At 41.7% G+C, this 17,253-nt stretch overlaps 1 protein-coding gene across 2 annotated transcripts in view; it reads right to left on the bottom strand.

Moving 5' to 3' along the window:
- The window catches only part of Wwc3 (WWC family member 3), a 109,065-nt gene that overhangs the window by 52,932 nt on the left and 38,880 nt on the right, over positions 1–17,253 (bottom strand). For both annotated transcript variants that reach the window (XM_028885936.2, XM_028885937.2), the window contains exons 2-3: positions 14,237–14,346; positions 10,503–10,706 (exon numbers count right to left, since the gene is read on the bottom strand). In XM_028885936.2, coding sequence (XP_028741769.1) covers positions 10,503–10,706; positions 14,237–14,346 — 314 coding nt within the window. The remainder of the gene's footprint in view (positions 1–10,502; positions 10,707–14,236; positions 14,347–17,253) is intronic.

Genomic DNA, 17,253 nt, shown 5'->3' with positions numbered 1-17,253 from the left:
TTTATCTCAAATTGTCTTATACTTAGAATTGTGGTCTCTCAAGGACATGGAGGAAAACTTTTTTATAACACAATTCTTTGCTGGGTGTGGTAGCTCACGCCTGTAATCCAGGACTTGGGAATCTGAGGCAAGGGGACTGTTTCAAACTGAAGGCCAGTATGGGTTACAGAGTGAAACTGTCACAAACAACAAAATCCACAATTCGTAGCCTATTGATCGTAGAATACAGATCATTCATAGAAAATTTCATAGCATGAAAAAAGCCTGGTATTTGACCAACTCCAGTCCCCCACCTCACCCCACCCTACACCAGAATTCTGTCTTAGATAAGAATGTCTATTTTGAAATTTTACAATTTTCAATGTTACGTGATTGGTGGCTTTCATTTAAGATCAACAATCAATGTTATGGCTCAAACAGCCTTATTTTAAAAATTTTTAAATTGTATGGGTATGAGTGTTTTGCCTGCATGTATGTCTGTGTACTATGGAGTTCCTGGTGCTCATGGAGCCAGAAGATATTGGATCCCCTGGAACAGGAGTTACAGATGGTTGTGAGCCGCCATGTGAGTGCTGGGAATCAAACCTGAGTCCTCCAGGAGAACAGCCATTGCTCTTAAATGCTGAGCCATCTCTCTAACTTCTCAAACAATGTTTTTTTTTTTTTTTGTTTTGTTTTTTCTTTTCTTTTTGGTTTTTCAAGACAGGGTTTCTCTGTGTAATTTTGGTGCCTGTACTGGATCTCACTCTGTAGACCAGGCTGGCCTCAAACTCACAGAGATCCGCCTGCCACTGCTTCCCGAGTGCTGGGACTAAAGGCGTGCGCCACCGCCGCCCGGCCTAAACAATGTTCTCAACAGGCAAATATCATTTATAAGAAATCTCCACATCAGGACTAGGAAAATGGCTCAGTGGGCAAAGTACTTGCTATGCAAGCATCAAGACCCAAGTTTAAAACCCCAGAGCTCATGTAAAGCCAGGTTTAGTAGTGCACATCTGTAATCCTAGTGTTCCTACAACAAGATGAGAGGAGAATCTGCAGAGGTTCTTGGACATACACAGGTATGAAAAAAAAGATGTTGTGTCTCAAGGTGAAGTGTAAAGACCAACATCTAAGGTTGCCTTCTGACCTCCACACACATGCTGTGCGTGCCCTTTTTTTTGGTTTTTCGAGACAGGGTTTCTCTGCGTAGCTTTGCGCCTTTCCTGGAGCTCACTTGGTAGCCCAGGCTGGCCTCGAACTCACAGAGATCCGCCTGGCTCTGCCTCCCAAGTGCTGGGGTTAAAGGCGTGCACCACCACCGCCCAGCTTTTACGTGCCCATTTTTACACACACACACACACACACACACACACACACACACACACACTCCACACCTAATCTTAAAGGCCTCTGGTTAAATGTAATATGCAAATGACACTAACAGTTGCTATCTTCTCCTTACACTCAAGTTAAAGTTGTCAACTTAAATCAGGAGGATAATGCCAATTGTTAACATCTGGGATCTTTCCTACTGAGACTAGAAACTAACCCTACCACCAAAATTCAACATTAAATTCAGCAAGTTCCAGGACAGCCAGGGCTGTTACACAGAGAAACCCTGTCTTGAAAAACAAAAACAAAACAAAATAACAACAACAACAAAATCCCATGTTAAAAACTAGTAACAGCAGAGGCTGTTAGAAATCTCAGTGTATAAAGTACTTGTCACAGAAGCATAAGGATCTGAGTTCAATCTTCCGAACCTACGTAAAAAGCTAGGCACAGTGGTATGTGTTTGTAATCCCAGTGCTGGGAAGAGGGAGATAGCTGAATCCCTGGGGTTTGCTGGCCAGACAGCCTAGCCTAATCAGTGATAGGCTCTGTCTCCAAAAAGTAAATAATTGTAACAACAAATCAAAGCCCCTGAGGAACAATACCTAAGGTCTGGTCTCCACATACATGTGCACTCATATGCACACATGTTCACCCACACACACATGTAGGTGCACACTTGAAAACACACACACACAGACTTGGAATCATCACCACAAAACTGTTCCTGCCTCTGAAATTTCATAGGAAAAATTAGCAGGGACTTGAAAAACACACGAGAGCTGAGATGTCTACTACTGTACATCTACACAGGAACCTCTCCTGACTCCCGCCTCTGGCTTCTTCCTTCCAGAACTGTAACACTGACCAGTAGCCATACTCGGCATACTTAAGATATAGACAGAAGGCTGGATGAAACAAGACTACCACCACAGAGGCCCCAAAGTCACCAATGAAAAACCCCAACCCAATCTTGGGAAAACTCCATTGTTCATGAATTGCTTAGTTTCCAGGAATGTGGGATTAAGTCTTCCATTATCTATAGCTAAAACCATGTGAAATGACAGCTTTTACTGCACTGAAACCCTTTCTGTTACTGCCTAAAATTAAGAATTCCAAGTCAGAGAAGAAGGAAAAGGCAATCCAAGTACCTAAGACTGCAAATATATTTAATCTCCAGATGCTAAGAATAGTTGTGAACACTGCAAAACTTTTAATAGTATAATTCAATTTATAAATAAAATGCTGAGTTCCAGTAAGTCTATCAGAACCATTCTCAGAGTCCAAGGACTAGTTTGGACTCCTGACCCCTTTTCACAGCACACATGCCACTTTTATTACAAGATAACTGCCTACCTAGCTCCAACCCCGAGGTTTATAATAAAGACCAGACTTCTACCTCAAGAACCTCTTCTCTTTTGACAGTTCAATGTAGAAAGACATTAAATAACTCAAGGAGTCTGTTCAGGAATATAATATTGCTTTGGATGATATAATAATAATGTTATAGTTTGAGATGTACCACAACAATGCAAAGTATTATACCTTATTATCATAGTGCCTTTCACATGTATTTTACCTATTTTCACAAAATCTTTGTCAAGCAGGGAAAATAATAGTATTTTTCCTCTTATATACAGGAAAACACTGAGTTTGTAGTGACTTGGCCTGCACTGTGCCATCATTGACAGGAAGAATCACAGCTAGGATTTGAGCTCCTGGGGATTAGCTCTCAGTAAACATGCATGCCCTCCTGTAGCCTTCGAAATTGAGGCTTGCTGACTAACATGTGAGAAAAATGCTGTGTGATCTATTTTTCTCTGGCCTGTTCCAACCTGCTTGTGGGAAGGGAAACAAAAGGATGACAGGATTGCCTAAAGCCCTCATCCTAAGCCAGACAAGCAGATGAGAAAACTTTTAGCAGAGTGCCGATGGAAGATAGTGAGTGGGATAGGCTTGGAGCCTCAGAAAGAATGTTGGCAGCACTGATGGCTGATAAGGTCAAGCTTTGCCACCACCTGACCAAAGAATCCAGGATGAGTCAGCATGTTCTCACCGGAGATAAGGCCGCCTCCTTCCCAGGCACCCAGAGACACTTCCAGCAGCTCAGCTCATTCTTGGAACCATGATAATAAAGTCACATTCCTGCTGCTAGATGGGACAAGTCACAGTCAATCTAGGTCACCAGACCTCAACTCAGGAATTACCTGAGAGACTTTAAAGGAACAAATAATAAAAATGTCCAACTCCATCCACACTAATTAACAGGCAGTAGCAGTTGCTAAAGGCCCTCCAGGAGACGTTTCCCCATGGTTGACAACTCCTGGTGTAGACTGAGGGTGAGAAATTTTTGCCATAAAGAGATACATATTAATTATATTTGTTTGGTTCTTTGGGCCATACAGTCTGTCTCAAATACTTGATTCTGCTGTTGTAATTGCATGCCATGGCTCAGTTCCAAGAAAATGCTTTTGCAAACACCTGCATGGATAGAATTCAGCCTGCAGGCCTAACATATTTTGCAGACCTGTGGCTCAGACTACAATTCTACCACAGGCAAGAATTTTTTTCGAAAGGCTTCTGCGAATGGTCACATAGTTCATCTGAATTCATGCAGAGGCTAGAGTTTCACAAGAATGAGGGAGTAACTACAGAAAAAAATGCTGAGATAAAGAATGCATTAATCAGTAAAAGGAAGGCAAACAGAGGAACATGTTGCAATGAAAGATGTAGGAGAGAATTCTGCAAAATGGAGCTGTAGGAAAAAGTAGTGGTGTGTCTACTGTAGAACTGTTTCATCTCAGGTGGTCTACAAAGTGTAAAATAGGACTCTATAACAGGCAGTAAGCTCAGGTGCTCATAGACATGAAGGATGGTTGCAATCTCTGTTCCTGGAGACATGTTTCCCCTAATACAGCAGAGAATCTGAATTTGTTTTAGTCAGGAATAAAAAATGTCACGGTTCAGATATTCTTAGATACCAGATGGCTCCACACTGACACCAAAGTTTTCCCTCAGTGAATGGAGTTTCATTCTGGTGATTCTATAACTCAGGGGTAAATATGTGAAGGGTGTGGGCAAAATTCACTTCCGCTCCTCCAATCCTCTCTACATCCTTCTGTTCCAGCATTAGAAATGGCTATTCTAGTTTGTTTCTATGTTTATCACTGTTGCTTCATTTTCCTGACAATCAGCCACTAAGGATAATTGTGTGCCCAGAATTTAGTTCATACCCACAGTAGGAACTAAGTAACTGTGCAAGAATGAATGGAAGGTTTACTGATCCTATGTGGACCACAAGAAAGTCAAGAAATCGGCCGGGTGGTGGTAGTGTCTGTGTCTGTGGCGGTGGTGGCCCGGTAACAGTGGCGGTGGTGGTGGTGGTGGTGGTGGTGGCAGCAGCAGCGCACTCCTTTAATCCTAGCACTTGGGAAGCAGAAGCAGGTGGATCTCTGTGAGTTCAGGGCCAACTTGGTCCACAGAGCAAGTTCCAGGACAGGCTCCAAAGCTACGTAGAGAAATCTTGTCTCAAAACCTCCCACCCCCCCAAAAGTCAAGAAATAGAAAGTACTCTCCCTTGTAGTTGTCCCACGTATTTTGCATAAATTTCTAGACACCTTATTAATTTATAGTCAGTCATTGTGTTCAGATAACTTGAAAATGAAGTAGGTCTGAGTGTGTTTCAAAACTGCAACCAGCAATTTTGAGATGCCTTTTTCTTGTCTAAGAAAGAGTACAGAGAATTGAAGGTCACAAATACATCTGGGTTCCAATCTAAGTTCTATGATCTCTGGGTCCATAACCTTAAAAAATAATTTAGTCCAACTGATATTGTTTCCCACTCTGCCCCCACCCAACTACTCATCTCTTGGTGTGGGGGCATGTGCCTGCGTATACATGTGCATGTTCATATGTGTGCATGCATGTGGAGATCAAAGATAGCTTCAGATTTTGTTTCTTAGGTACCCCTCCCCTTTTTTGAGACAGGCTCTCTAACTGGCTTGGAACTGCCAAGTAGGCTAGGCTGGCTGATCAGTGACCCCTGGGGGAATCCACCTGTCTCTACCTCCCTCAGTACTAGGATGTGCCACCTATACCTAGTTTGTTTCCACAGGTTCTGCAGATTGAACTCAGGTCCTCCTGTTTACAAGACAAGCACTTTAATGACCAAACTATCTCCCCAGCCTTATATTCAATTTCTTTAGAGAACAAAGAAGATCATAGCATGTGATTATCGATGGCAATCATACTAACATGTACAAAATATTAGCTTATTGAATTCTGTTTTCCTTTTGCTTCAAGGTATTATCAATGGAGGAAATAATTAATAGAAAGCAAATCTAGCCGGGTGTGGTGGTGCACGCCTTTAATCCCAGCACTTGGGAGGCAGAGCCAGGCGGATCTTTGTGAGTTCGAGGCCAGCCTGGGCTACCAAGTGAGCTCCAGGAAAGGCGCAAAGCTACACAGAGAAACCCTGTCTCGAAAAAAACAAAAAAAAAAAAAAGCAAATCTAGATAGACAGCTCTCATTTCCCAGTACCATAGCAAGAAGCTAGCTACCTCCTGGTTTGAATTGACTAGCTGGCATCTAGAGATATCCCATGCGGCTGATTGGAGCCAGGTGTGCTATGAATCCAGCCAGAAGCAGCTCCTAACATGGTCGCAGGCCCTCTGGTGTGGCCATATAAACCATCTGTTAGATCACAGGCATTTAAGCCAACAGGATCACTATACTGAACTTTACCCTTTGGCTAGAAAGAATTCAGTTGAGTCATGACTAGCAGGGTTTTCCTCATTGTAATCAGTAGCTCAGGTTAAACAGAACACTGAAAAGGCCTGGTGGAAACCCTAGGGACAGCAGCCACTTGATAAACCACTTGGATTAATTCCTAGATTCCATTCATAGCTGACTTTTTCCCTGGTGAGCTGATAGGCCCCAGGAAGCTCCACTGGCATCTTCAGCCCTTTCCTGAAAACAGGCAGGCCTAACTCTGGCCTTCAAGATAGCCTACTCCTGGAGAAGACACTGAGTCTAGAAGGTTACTTCTGGCAGGTCAGGTGATGGAACCTGTTGAATATGTCCTCACATTACTACGACACCGAGTCATCAGCTACCTCTACTGGAGACACAGAGGTCCTTTCAAAGGCAGTATCTTGAGTCTTTCTAACTGGAGGAAGGAATGTAATTGAATATAATTCCTTATTTGCCCAAACATCAAGGGAATGAAAAGTCCATGGAAATATAAAATATAATCTTGTCGGTGTCTCAGCTCCATGGGACCTTAAGTGGTGAATAACCTTGCTCCATAGGCTCAGCACTACACTGGTGTCCTGTCCCACACACTCACTCCTCCCCAAAGTGAGTGCTCTAAGGATATTTGTATTTTCAATGTCATACACTGTTGAGACCCCATGCTCAGACTTAACTAAACTGGTAGTTTTCAGGTCATGGCCCATACTTTGCCTTGACTCAGTTTTACTTTGCCATTCACTGGCAAGAAAGTTTAAGTTTTTCTTTTTCCTTTTTTATTTATTTTTTTTATTTTTTGAGACAGGGTTTCTCTGTGTAACAGCCCTAGCAGCCTAGCTGTCCTGGAACTCACTTTGTAAACCAGGCTGGCCTTAAACCAGAAGAAATCCGCCTCCCGGGATCAAAGGTATGGGCAGCAACGCCTTGCTTCATTACAGTTTTTCTGACATGTATTCCTTCTCTTTCTTTTTAAAACAAAATTTGTTTTTGGATTTATTGATTTTATTTTCTGTGAACAAGTATTTTTCTCTGCTCACATGTGTGTCTGTGTATCATGTGCGCCTTGTGTTCACAGATGTTAAAATAGGGCATGGAGATCCCCTAGAACTGGAATTGTGAGCCATTATGTGGATGCTGGGAAACAAATCCAGGTCCTCTGCAAGAACAAGTGTTCTTAACTGCTAAGCCATCTCTCCATCCCATCTATTCCCTTCTTCTAAATTCTGAATTGAGATCCTATCTTGGGGACCTCACCAAAACATGTAAGATAAAGTACATAAGGGTTTCTGGTTAAAAAAACAAAAACAAAAACAAAAACTATACTAGGTAAGATTTCGGTCTTTTGAGATAATTTTTATGGCCCAACATGTATGGCTATCATAGTATCAGAAGGTCACAGATTTAGAACCTCAAGGTCATACCAAGCTGAAGCATTGGCTTATAACTGGGTCTCATGTCCTATATGTAGCAATTTTTAACCATCCAGAAAGTTACTTGGCAGAAACAAGGTTAATCCATATAGGATTAGCATTTTTGTGGCTAAAGAAGAGGCAAATATTGGCAGGGTTTTATTGTTTTTGTTTGTTTGTTTTTATGATTCACACTAATGCTGCTTTTTGTTTTGTTTTGTTTTTTGAGACAGGATTTCTCTGTAGCTTTGGAGCCTTTCCTGGACTAGCTCTGTAGACCAGGCTGGCCTCGAACAAAAAGCCTTGAGATGCCAGCCTGGTCTACAGAGGGAGATCCAGGAATGGCTCCAAAGCTACACAGGCGTACGTAAAGCTACACAGAGAAACCCTGTCTCAAAAAAAAAAACCAAAAATTGAGATGCTGGGCGGTAGTGGTGCACACCTGTAATCCCAGCACTCGGGGAGGCAGAGGCAGGTGGATCTCCGTGAGTTCAAGGCCAGCCTGGTCTACAGAATTAGTCCAGGACAGGCTCCAAAGCCAAAAAAAAAAAAAAAAAAAAAAAAAAAAGCAGCGCTGCCTCTGCCTCTGCCTCTGCCTCCCAAGTGCTGGAATTACAGGTGTGCGCCACTACTGCTCAGCTGTTTTTTTGTGCTCATGCCTGTAATCCCAGCACTCGGGAAATCTTACCTAGTATAGTTTCTGGGAGTAGTAGATCAGTAGCAATAAATAGCAAAGTAGAACAGCAATAGATCAACAGCAATAAATCAGCAGCAACTGAACATCTTTTTAAAGTCCCAGCAACTTACTTCTAAAGAAAAAATGGGTCAAAATTAACTCATAAAAGAATTTAGAAATTATTTTGAAGTACACAAAAATGAAAGGACAAACAGCATACTAAATTTTGAGGGAGAAGAATCTATATTTTTAAAATGTATGTAAAAAGTAAGAAAGTTTAAAATCACTAACCTACAGTTCAGTTTTAAGAAAACTAGAAAAAGAAAGGGGTAGCAAGATGGATTAGTGGGTAATGGCACTTGCTTCCAAGCTCAAGGACTTGAATTGGGTTTCTGGGACCCACATGGTAGACTAGCCTGATCAGGGAGCCCTAGGTTCAGTGAGAGACCCTGTCTCAAAAAAATAATGGAGAGAGCAATGGAGCAAGACAATTGACCTCTGGCTCCCATGTGCATGTGCACTTGCACACATACACATGCACAAACCCAAAAAAGAAGGAAATAATAACATAAATTATTAATATTATGCATGAAGGAAGAGACCACCACCTCACAGCCTACAAACATTACAGCTCAGATCACAATCCAACAATCTTTCCATGGGCTAAATGCAACTGTCTACCTGTATTTATATGTTTAATGGAACATAGCTAGATTCACACATTTATGTATTGTCTCTTGCTGCTTTTATACAATAATAACAGGGTTGAGTAGATAGCTCTGAGATGGAATGGTCAACAAAGTGTAACATATTCACTGGTGATTCTTCATAGAAAAGACTGCTGACTTTGGGACAAGATGCAGTAGATAAACTCTTAGAAACACACAAATACAAAAGCTTACTCAAAAAGAAGCACAAATTAAATAGTCTGTTATCTAATTGAGAAATTTCCACAAAGAACTTTATACCTGAGGACTTTTTTGGTGAATGATATCATAGTTAAGGCAGCATACATACCAAATCCTCATGAACTCTTTCAGGGAGGAGAGGAAATATACTTGTCAATGCACTCTATGAAGCCAGCATTGCCCTGCTACCAAAATTAGAGCACAGCCTTAACAGAAAAGTGTGGGGAAAAAGAAAGCTTCCATAGCTTTGTGCTGAGTTGACCTATCACTCTCTGCTGGAAAGTTTAAAAAATAAACTAGGATGAGCCAGTATCTTATGACCAAGAGATAAGATGACTTGGAAGCAACACATCATTATACCTGAGCTGCCTCTATTCTCTCAAGAAACATAGCAATAGAAATATCTTAAATTCCTGCTTCAGAAGCAAACCCTTCCCAATGTCCATAGCTTTTAAGCTTTTCACCTTCAGCAGTAGTCGCAATAAAAAAGAGCACAAGACATACAGCCCTTTCCTTAATTCCATTCTGATTTACAACATAGAAAAAAGCTAGGATTCTATCTTTATTGGTCAAAGCTCTGTTAGCAGCATCAAATACCTGGTAATAAAGCATTGTCAGTAGTTGGTTCCCCACCCCCATGTCTCAACTAGATTTTATTGATAAAAACAAAACCAAGTTTATATGTTCTCTCCAAGATCACTGGCACCCAGAACAATGGTAGCTAAGTATATCTGTATAGGCAATTCTTTTGGGAAGGATCAAGCATGTTCAAATTGTGACTGATCATGTTACAAAGGTTCTGGCTTCTGAAACTGAACCTGGCTCCTTCCACACTTAGGTGCATGCTAAGTGTTAGTAAAATGAAAGCCCACCTCTGGCAGTCTCTAAACTAAGCAAGGTCTCTTGAGTCTAGAGGAGGACAGCCTCTTATTTGAGGATCAGAGAGACCTGGATTAGACTGGAATTTTCCTCCTTCAGTGTTCTGCCCAACAAGTCTACAGCCTGATGAAGTCTAAAGCCCAGGAACAGCCTTTACACAGACAGGAGTATCTGCAAACTCCTGGATCTCCCCATTCAGTACTTACGAAGCCACTCTGTGGCTTTTCAAGAGATCATTTCAGACAAGCAGTGTTAACTGCAGCCATCTCTAAGTAGAACTCTCCAAGTGAAACTTGACAATCATGAAATAGGAAATTGTTTCACATCGCTGCCTGAAACTGTATGGGTGTTTACTTTACACCATTCACGCCTGATCTTTGTTAGTCACCATACTCCAGAATCTGGGTACAACACAGACAACTTAATAAATATGGATTTCCTAATTAGTAGGTTACTGAGACTTTACAAAGTTATCTTGCCCAAATAAAACTGACCATGTTTCGGAGAACTCAGTCAAGACAGTGGCTTTAAAGAAACACATTCATTGAAGGAGACAAGTCAACTCACAGCTAGTATATGAGCGGCCATCATCCTCGCACAGTTTGTGCAGCTGTTGATATTCTTCCTGAGCTAGCTCAAATCTCTGTTGCTTGATCTGGTAGATTTCTTTCTTGGCATTGAGAGCCTCCTGGGCTACCACTAAATACTCCTTCAGCATCCGTTCCTGCTCTCGCCTCCACTGCTCCCTTGGATCTTCAATCTGGGTAAGCTCTGAAATGAAAAGGGAAATCACAAGTGAGCTCAGGGCGATGACTGCAAGTTGACTGACAAGTGTTTATGTGACCAGTCAATTAATTAATTACCAAGATGCACAATATGGAAGGTTCTACATCATGAACCTTTCTGAAGAGTGGCCCACCTTCTACTGTGGTATCCATAGCTCAGACAAGAAGAAAATGCTAGAGATAAAAGGGAAGACAATACAAGAAAATAAACATTGGAGAAGACTAACCTAAATGAGCTTAGAACTATATAGCTAGAGGGTATTTATAGCATTATTCTTCTAGACCTCTTTAACATGGGATAATATACACAACACTACTGTCCTTAACTCAGCTTGCTCCTCTCCTCTTCTCAATCTATCTTGACCTCTTTATCTCTTGACAGTCAGAATTGTGACATTTTTCACTTCTGCCTTCTGATTCTGCAGGCCTGGGAAGGGCCCAGACATATCTCCAGTTCCAATCTTTCTCTTGAGTTCCAGCCTGTGATTCTCATCTGCTTCCTGACTTCAACTCCTACACAGACCTAAAGTAACTCTAAGCTAGTCTCCAAAGCACAGCTCATTCTCACACAATGGCTTTTCACTATCCAAAGCAAGACCAAGTCAGACAATACATAGCACACATTGCTTCATCCTAGGCTTTCCTTTTTACCATAAGTAACATCAAGTAGCTTCACCAGCTTAGTCACACTGGGAATCAACTTAACTCCTATCCTCAAAGAACTCTCATTCTGAGTTCCCCCTCCCACAACATGCTAGGAGTCATGAAGATATGCTGGAATAGCATGGAGAGCTCCCAACATGGAGGAGTCCAAAAAGTACAATGCTAAATGAAGGAAGCCAGACCCAATAGGGCTCCATAGTATTTGGGCCCATTGATATGAAATGTCCAGAATAGGCAAAACTGCAGGGACAAGAAGTAGATGGGGGGGGGGCGACAGAGATGGGAAGGCTATGCAGGGTGACTGCTTAAGGAGGTAGATTTCCCTTTGGGTTAAATGAGAGTGTTTTGCAACTAGATAGAGATGGCTACACAAATATATCAAATGCTATTGGATTGTTTACTTTAAAGTGTTTTCCTTTATGATCTCCCAGGGCTAGAAAGTAAATTACATGTTGTCTGTCACATACGGGTATACAGAGAGAGAGAGAGAGAGAGGAGGGAGGGAGAGAGAGAGAGAGAGAGAGAGAGAGAGAGAGAGAGAGAGAGAGAGAGAGAATGTGAGTGTAATTGTTCCAAATCCTCCTTGGAAATACTCTCCCCACCTATTCGACCCTATTCAGTCACCCCAGACTCTTAGAAAACTCTCTAAGCCTTCTATATTTCAAATAGGGAAATAAAAATGTAAAACACAAGAAGTCAGAGTCTTGCCCCAGCACCAGAGTTCCAGATACAGTTGGCCTAATGTGAGACATGGGCAGGGCATTTTAATAACTGCCCAGATGTTACTGATGTTTATTCAGCTGTAAGACCCACTGCAACCAGCCAGGTGAACAGCATTATTCACACTATTCCAGTGCCCCAGAGGGTCTTGGGAACATTATAGGCTGCCAGTCTAGGATCTTTTTGTCCCTTACTTCACCATCAACTTGTTCAGTTCCCATTTTAATAATGATTCCTCAGATTTTCCCTTTAAAGAGTTTTAAAATTGGATTCTCTGAAGGTCTTCAGGAAAGAGGTGGTGTGACACAATTGTTGTACTCACCTACTGTCTCCTAGGTGGTGGGCCATGCTTTTATGATGGCTGTAAGAAAGTCCTTTGTCTCTATTTGCTCTTAAGGTTCATGTCCACTTTTGAGAGTATGAAACCCTTAAGAGTTAAGAACTTGTCTCACTCTCCTGTGTTCCCAGAGCTAGAACACAATAGGAAGTATAGAGGAACCCTAGAAATGTTTGTTGTGTCACAGTTAGTAAGAAAGCAACAGCAATGGCAAACAAGGGGATACCAGAGGAGACTGTTAAGTTTATGAGAGAAGACAGGTAAGAAAGGGTCCTGGGCCCACAGTAGCAGGCAGGCTTCCCAGGAAAGCCATATAGACCCATTGCCTTTGCCATCTGTTAAGCATAAGCATCCACACCACCTGGCCCTGTGAAGGACAAAACCTAGTGATACAGCCACAGTGCTAAGACCCATGGTCCAGGGAACCTTGAAAGCAAGTTGGTACTATGGATTCAAAGGTTCCCCTGGAGACCTTAGTTGGGAAGACAATCCTAGATGGCCACCTTCCCCTGAACATACACAGTCATGAGATGCTGGACATGCTAAGGGCCAATGGAAGGGCTACCTTCAGCTTCTGTCTCTCAGATTCTCTTCTGACTTTTCCAGTATATGGTAGATCCAACTTAAAGCTTCATGACACTTAGATCCCTGCCTAGAAGGGCAACAGGGCCAGGACACTACTTATTCCCCTTTTTCAATCATCACTGACTAGACTTTGGGACAGCTGCACTGCTCCAGGTTCAGTGTCCCACATGGGAAGCTCCACTGCTCCAAGATCTAAGACACAAAGATTCAGACCTAGGCAACTAAAAACTTTGGAGTCAGCCCCACAAGTCCAGCATGGGAAAGAACTTCAAAGTTACTAAGATAAAGAGCAACATGGATCTTCAGACCCATACATAATGAACGGAATCATACAAAGCAAGCCAAGGGAAAGCCATGTTTCATGGCCCCAGTGGCAAAATGACAAAAGTACTAAGAGAAGCTAGAATGAAAATGCAAAGAGAGTCAAAATGGAACCTTAATTGAGATCTGGTCAAAGAAGGCTCATGAAGGGGCAGACCACCAAAGCCTAGGTAGAGAACAGATTTTTTTTTCCCCGAGACAGGGTTTCTCTTGTGTAGCTTTGCGCCTTTCCTGGATCTCACTTGGTAGCCCAGGCTGGCATCGAACTCACAGAGATTCGCCTGGCTCTGCCTCCCGAGTGCTGGGATTAAAGGTGTGCGCCACCACCGCCCGGCTAAAGAACAGATCTTGAATGAGGTACAGCCTCTGAATTTGAGTTTCTACACCTCAGCTCTACTCACATTTGGAGCATGTTCATTCTCTATGGTGGAGCCATCCTGATTACTATAGCAAGTTGAGAAACATCCCTAGTCTCTACCCACAAATTACCACCAGCATTTCTCCCAGGCCTAGCTATAAAAAAATGTCTTCACACATTGTCTATCAGGGGAGGACAATCATGCCACCTTCTAAGAACTTTTAAGTTCTACTTTGAAATCAACATGAGAAGTTTCCTGGATGCCTGGGGAATTTATTCCTTATCGTACATAGTAAAACTGAAGTAAGGCACAACTATATGCCTGCTTTGTGTACTCAGAATTCGGCTAGAGAAAACTTAGTATACCATACTACAAAAGCTCAATATTTCATTGGGCACCATGATCATTTTTGCTTTACAAAACAAGGGTTTAAGCATTTTTGAGATTATATGTGAAAACTTGAAAAACAAACAAAAAAAACAAACAAAAAAAAACTCACATATAACAATGAAAATGTGGCACTCTACTTACTATTTATGTGGTCCATATAATAAATTCCAATTTGTTTATCATATACAGTTTCCCATCCTAAAGGAAGTTCATCCCCAACACAATCGGCAAAGGTTAGTGGCTTTGTTATCCTGAAAAGCAAATCGGGAAAACAAATTTCAAAGTCAGGTCAGATTTGAATAACTTTGCTGATCTAAATTTTTCATACAGAAATATAATTTGTATTATCTAAATGACAGCTTTTGCCCCAACTACTTGGTTGAAAATTTATTTATCAGGTTCACTTAAGTAACAATCAATAATCATGTAAGTACATACACCATTAAAAGCATACTGTTGCAAAGCACACTTTAAACACCAGTGAAAACAGATATTGACGATGACCAACCAAACAAGTAAGACAAGCGTCTTCTTCCACACAGCGTGATTAATGAGGCCATGGCAATGGAATGTAACTCTTCCAGAATAGGAGAGAACCAGGCTCTGTTCTCACTCCCTGAGAAATGTCCTCCCTCAAAACTTTCAGTTCCATGCAATACACGTGAACACTGCTTTAGGTCTATGTACAAGGTACTTGAAATATTGTTACCCTGCCCATTAATGAATCAAACACCAACCACTGCACAAAAGTAAAAAGCCAGGAAACCTAACAATGTAGTGAGATGCCTTCTGAATACTTCCTGCATTCCTTGTACAGTAGGGATCAAAGATTTCAAAGGGTCCTTTTTTCTTTTTCTAGAGAAACACCACCAAAGCACAATGCCTACAAACATCTCTTCTTGAAGGAAATCTGATTAAGGGGCCCTGGGCTTACCAGGAGTTAGAGAAAGTAAAGGGTGTTCCATGGATTTCTTTAATCGGAGCCTCTTCCCTCCCCCACTTTCATGATCATGTTGATTGACAAGCCAGTTTGAGTGCAGCAGCTGTTGTATAAAACAGGACACACCTATAATTGTCTGAGTCTGGGCAGCTATCTCTTTGGTAGTCTCTATAAATGCACACTGACTGGCATGCATGGGAATCTGACAATCTAAATTTCACAAGCTCAGTCCTCCCACTTCTTCTGTTCAAGTCCCTGGCTGCAGAAAACTGAAGATATCAAAACTGTAGCCAATCCCCGTGAGATTTTCTCAAAACTGGTTGGACAACAAAGCTATCTCTCCTAGGATGGTTGAAAAATTGATAAAACATCAGAACAACACTGACTCCAAACTGCATTTAATCTTCATTTTAAACATATGATTTCAAGAAGCTATGATCAATACAAAGCTGGAAATATATAAAAGATAAAATAGTCTGTGGAAAGCCTCCCAAACATGGTACATTAAAGAGGAGGAGGAGGAGGAAGAAGAAGCACAGCAAGAGTCCAACCTATTTTACATTTCCCTGTTCCATCCCACAACACACTGAAAGAGGATTCACTTCCAGGGGGAAAAGTGGGATGGTATACTTCCATGTTAAGTCAGCAGTGGCAGGATGTTGTGAAAGATGGGAACAGATCACAGCAAAAATAGTTCTACCTTACTGCAAATTGAGTCCTGAGTATATCACTGCCATCCCAGCATAGTAAATAATCATATTTAAGCCTAGAGACCATACACAAAGACAGGTAAATCTGAAGTTTATTTACATATGTGATATGATTTAATCAATATATGCAAGTGGGAAACATCTTTATACCGTGGCTGAGCCTAATCCACTTACTTTAGACTCCAGAATTGTTAGAAAAATTATAAGATACTATCTTTCTATTTTTTAATAAAGAAAATCAAGTTGTTCTAATAACAATTCCATTCTCTGCTCCAGGAGGAAACTGAGTGGTACTTTTGTCATTTTGATGAATTTCATTTTGGCATGTTTCCTGATTCCACTTCCTTTCTATGTCAATCATGAACTGTTATAATCACACACAGTATGAGTGCCTCAATGCAAGCCAAGGAAGAGTTACACCTTTGGAGTTCAGTTAATGTCAACAGCAAGGCCTTTACAACCACAGAAAAGTGATGAAGTTCTTGAAGGTGGTCTTAGAAGCCACAGTACCCACCACATTTTCCCAGACCACTGGCCTTGAGAAAAACCAGTAACCACATTCCAAAGATGCCTAAGCTACTTCATCATGTCTTTACTGTACAAATATCAAAATGATGTTTTTCTGCCAAAAAGGTGTTTGTGGATAACACTACATGAGGAATGTACAGCTTCAGAATCTGTTTGATCACAGGTCTGATGAGGATATTGCCGCTGGGCACTGTCTAGGATTTGAAAAAGTGGAGTTCTTTTGGCTGTTGTTGGCTAAAAAGCATGTTCCCTGACTTGTCAGGATGAGATTGAAAGCCACCCACTACAGACCTTAGATTTGATTGGAAAACACCCAGCACCAACAGCAAGGTATTAGTTTCTCTCCTGGACAAATGTCATGATCCCTTGTCTTGCCAGCTATCAACCCTCACTTGGCAAACAGAAACAGATTCTCCCTCAAATGCAGTGGCTCTGTACAAAAATGCAAAACACTGGGCTCAGATACCTTAGCAATAGGGTGCTTGTCCAATATGTGTAAGAACCTGAGTTTCAGGGGGGTGGGAGGAGGGAAGAGATCTGTGGTTGGTAAAATGAATAAAAAAAATTCCATAATAAAGAAAAAAGAACCTGAGTTCCATCCCCAGCAATACACACAAACAAAAGGACACAGCATTGAGTCTTCCGGGACCCTGGGCTGCTGTTATAGTCCTACCCAAAACAAACCCATACAAAGCATCTAGCTCTTTCTACTTCAATCTCTATACAAACACAACTTCTGTTTCAGGTAGACTCTGTCTACCCACCACCCACCCCTGCAAAAATCATCCTCATTTCATTCTACCACCTTTCCCTCACTCTTTCCTAAGCCTATGATTAAAGCTACTCTCCTTTAGTGCCCTGAAAGGTCAGCTTCCCCCCTCATAAATCATTAGCAAGAATTTGTCCAACTCCCAAACCCCTTCCACCTTGGAAGCAACTTCCGTTTTTGCCTCATTGGGCCCAGTGGGCATGAAACAGGA

Source organism: Peromyscus leucopus, chromosome X, assembly GCF_004664715.2.
Source record: "Peromyscus leucopus breed LL Stock chromosome X, UCI_PerLeu_2.1, whole genome shotgun sequence".
Taxonomy (NCBI): Eukaryota; Metazoa; Chordata; class Mammalia; order Rodentia; family Cricetidae; genus Peromyscus; species Peromyscus leucopus.
Note: the sequence above shows the minus strand (reverse complement) of the source record. Positions and strands in the feature narration are given on the sequence as shown.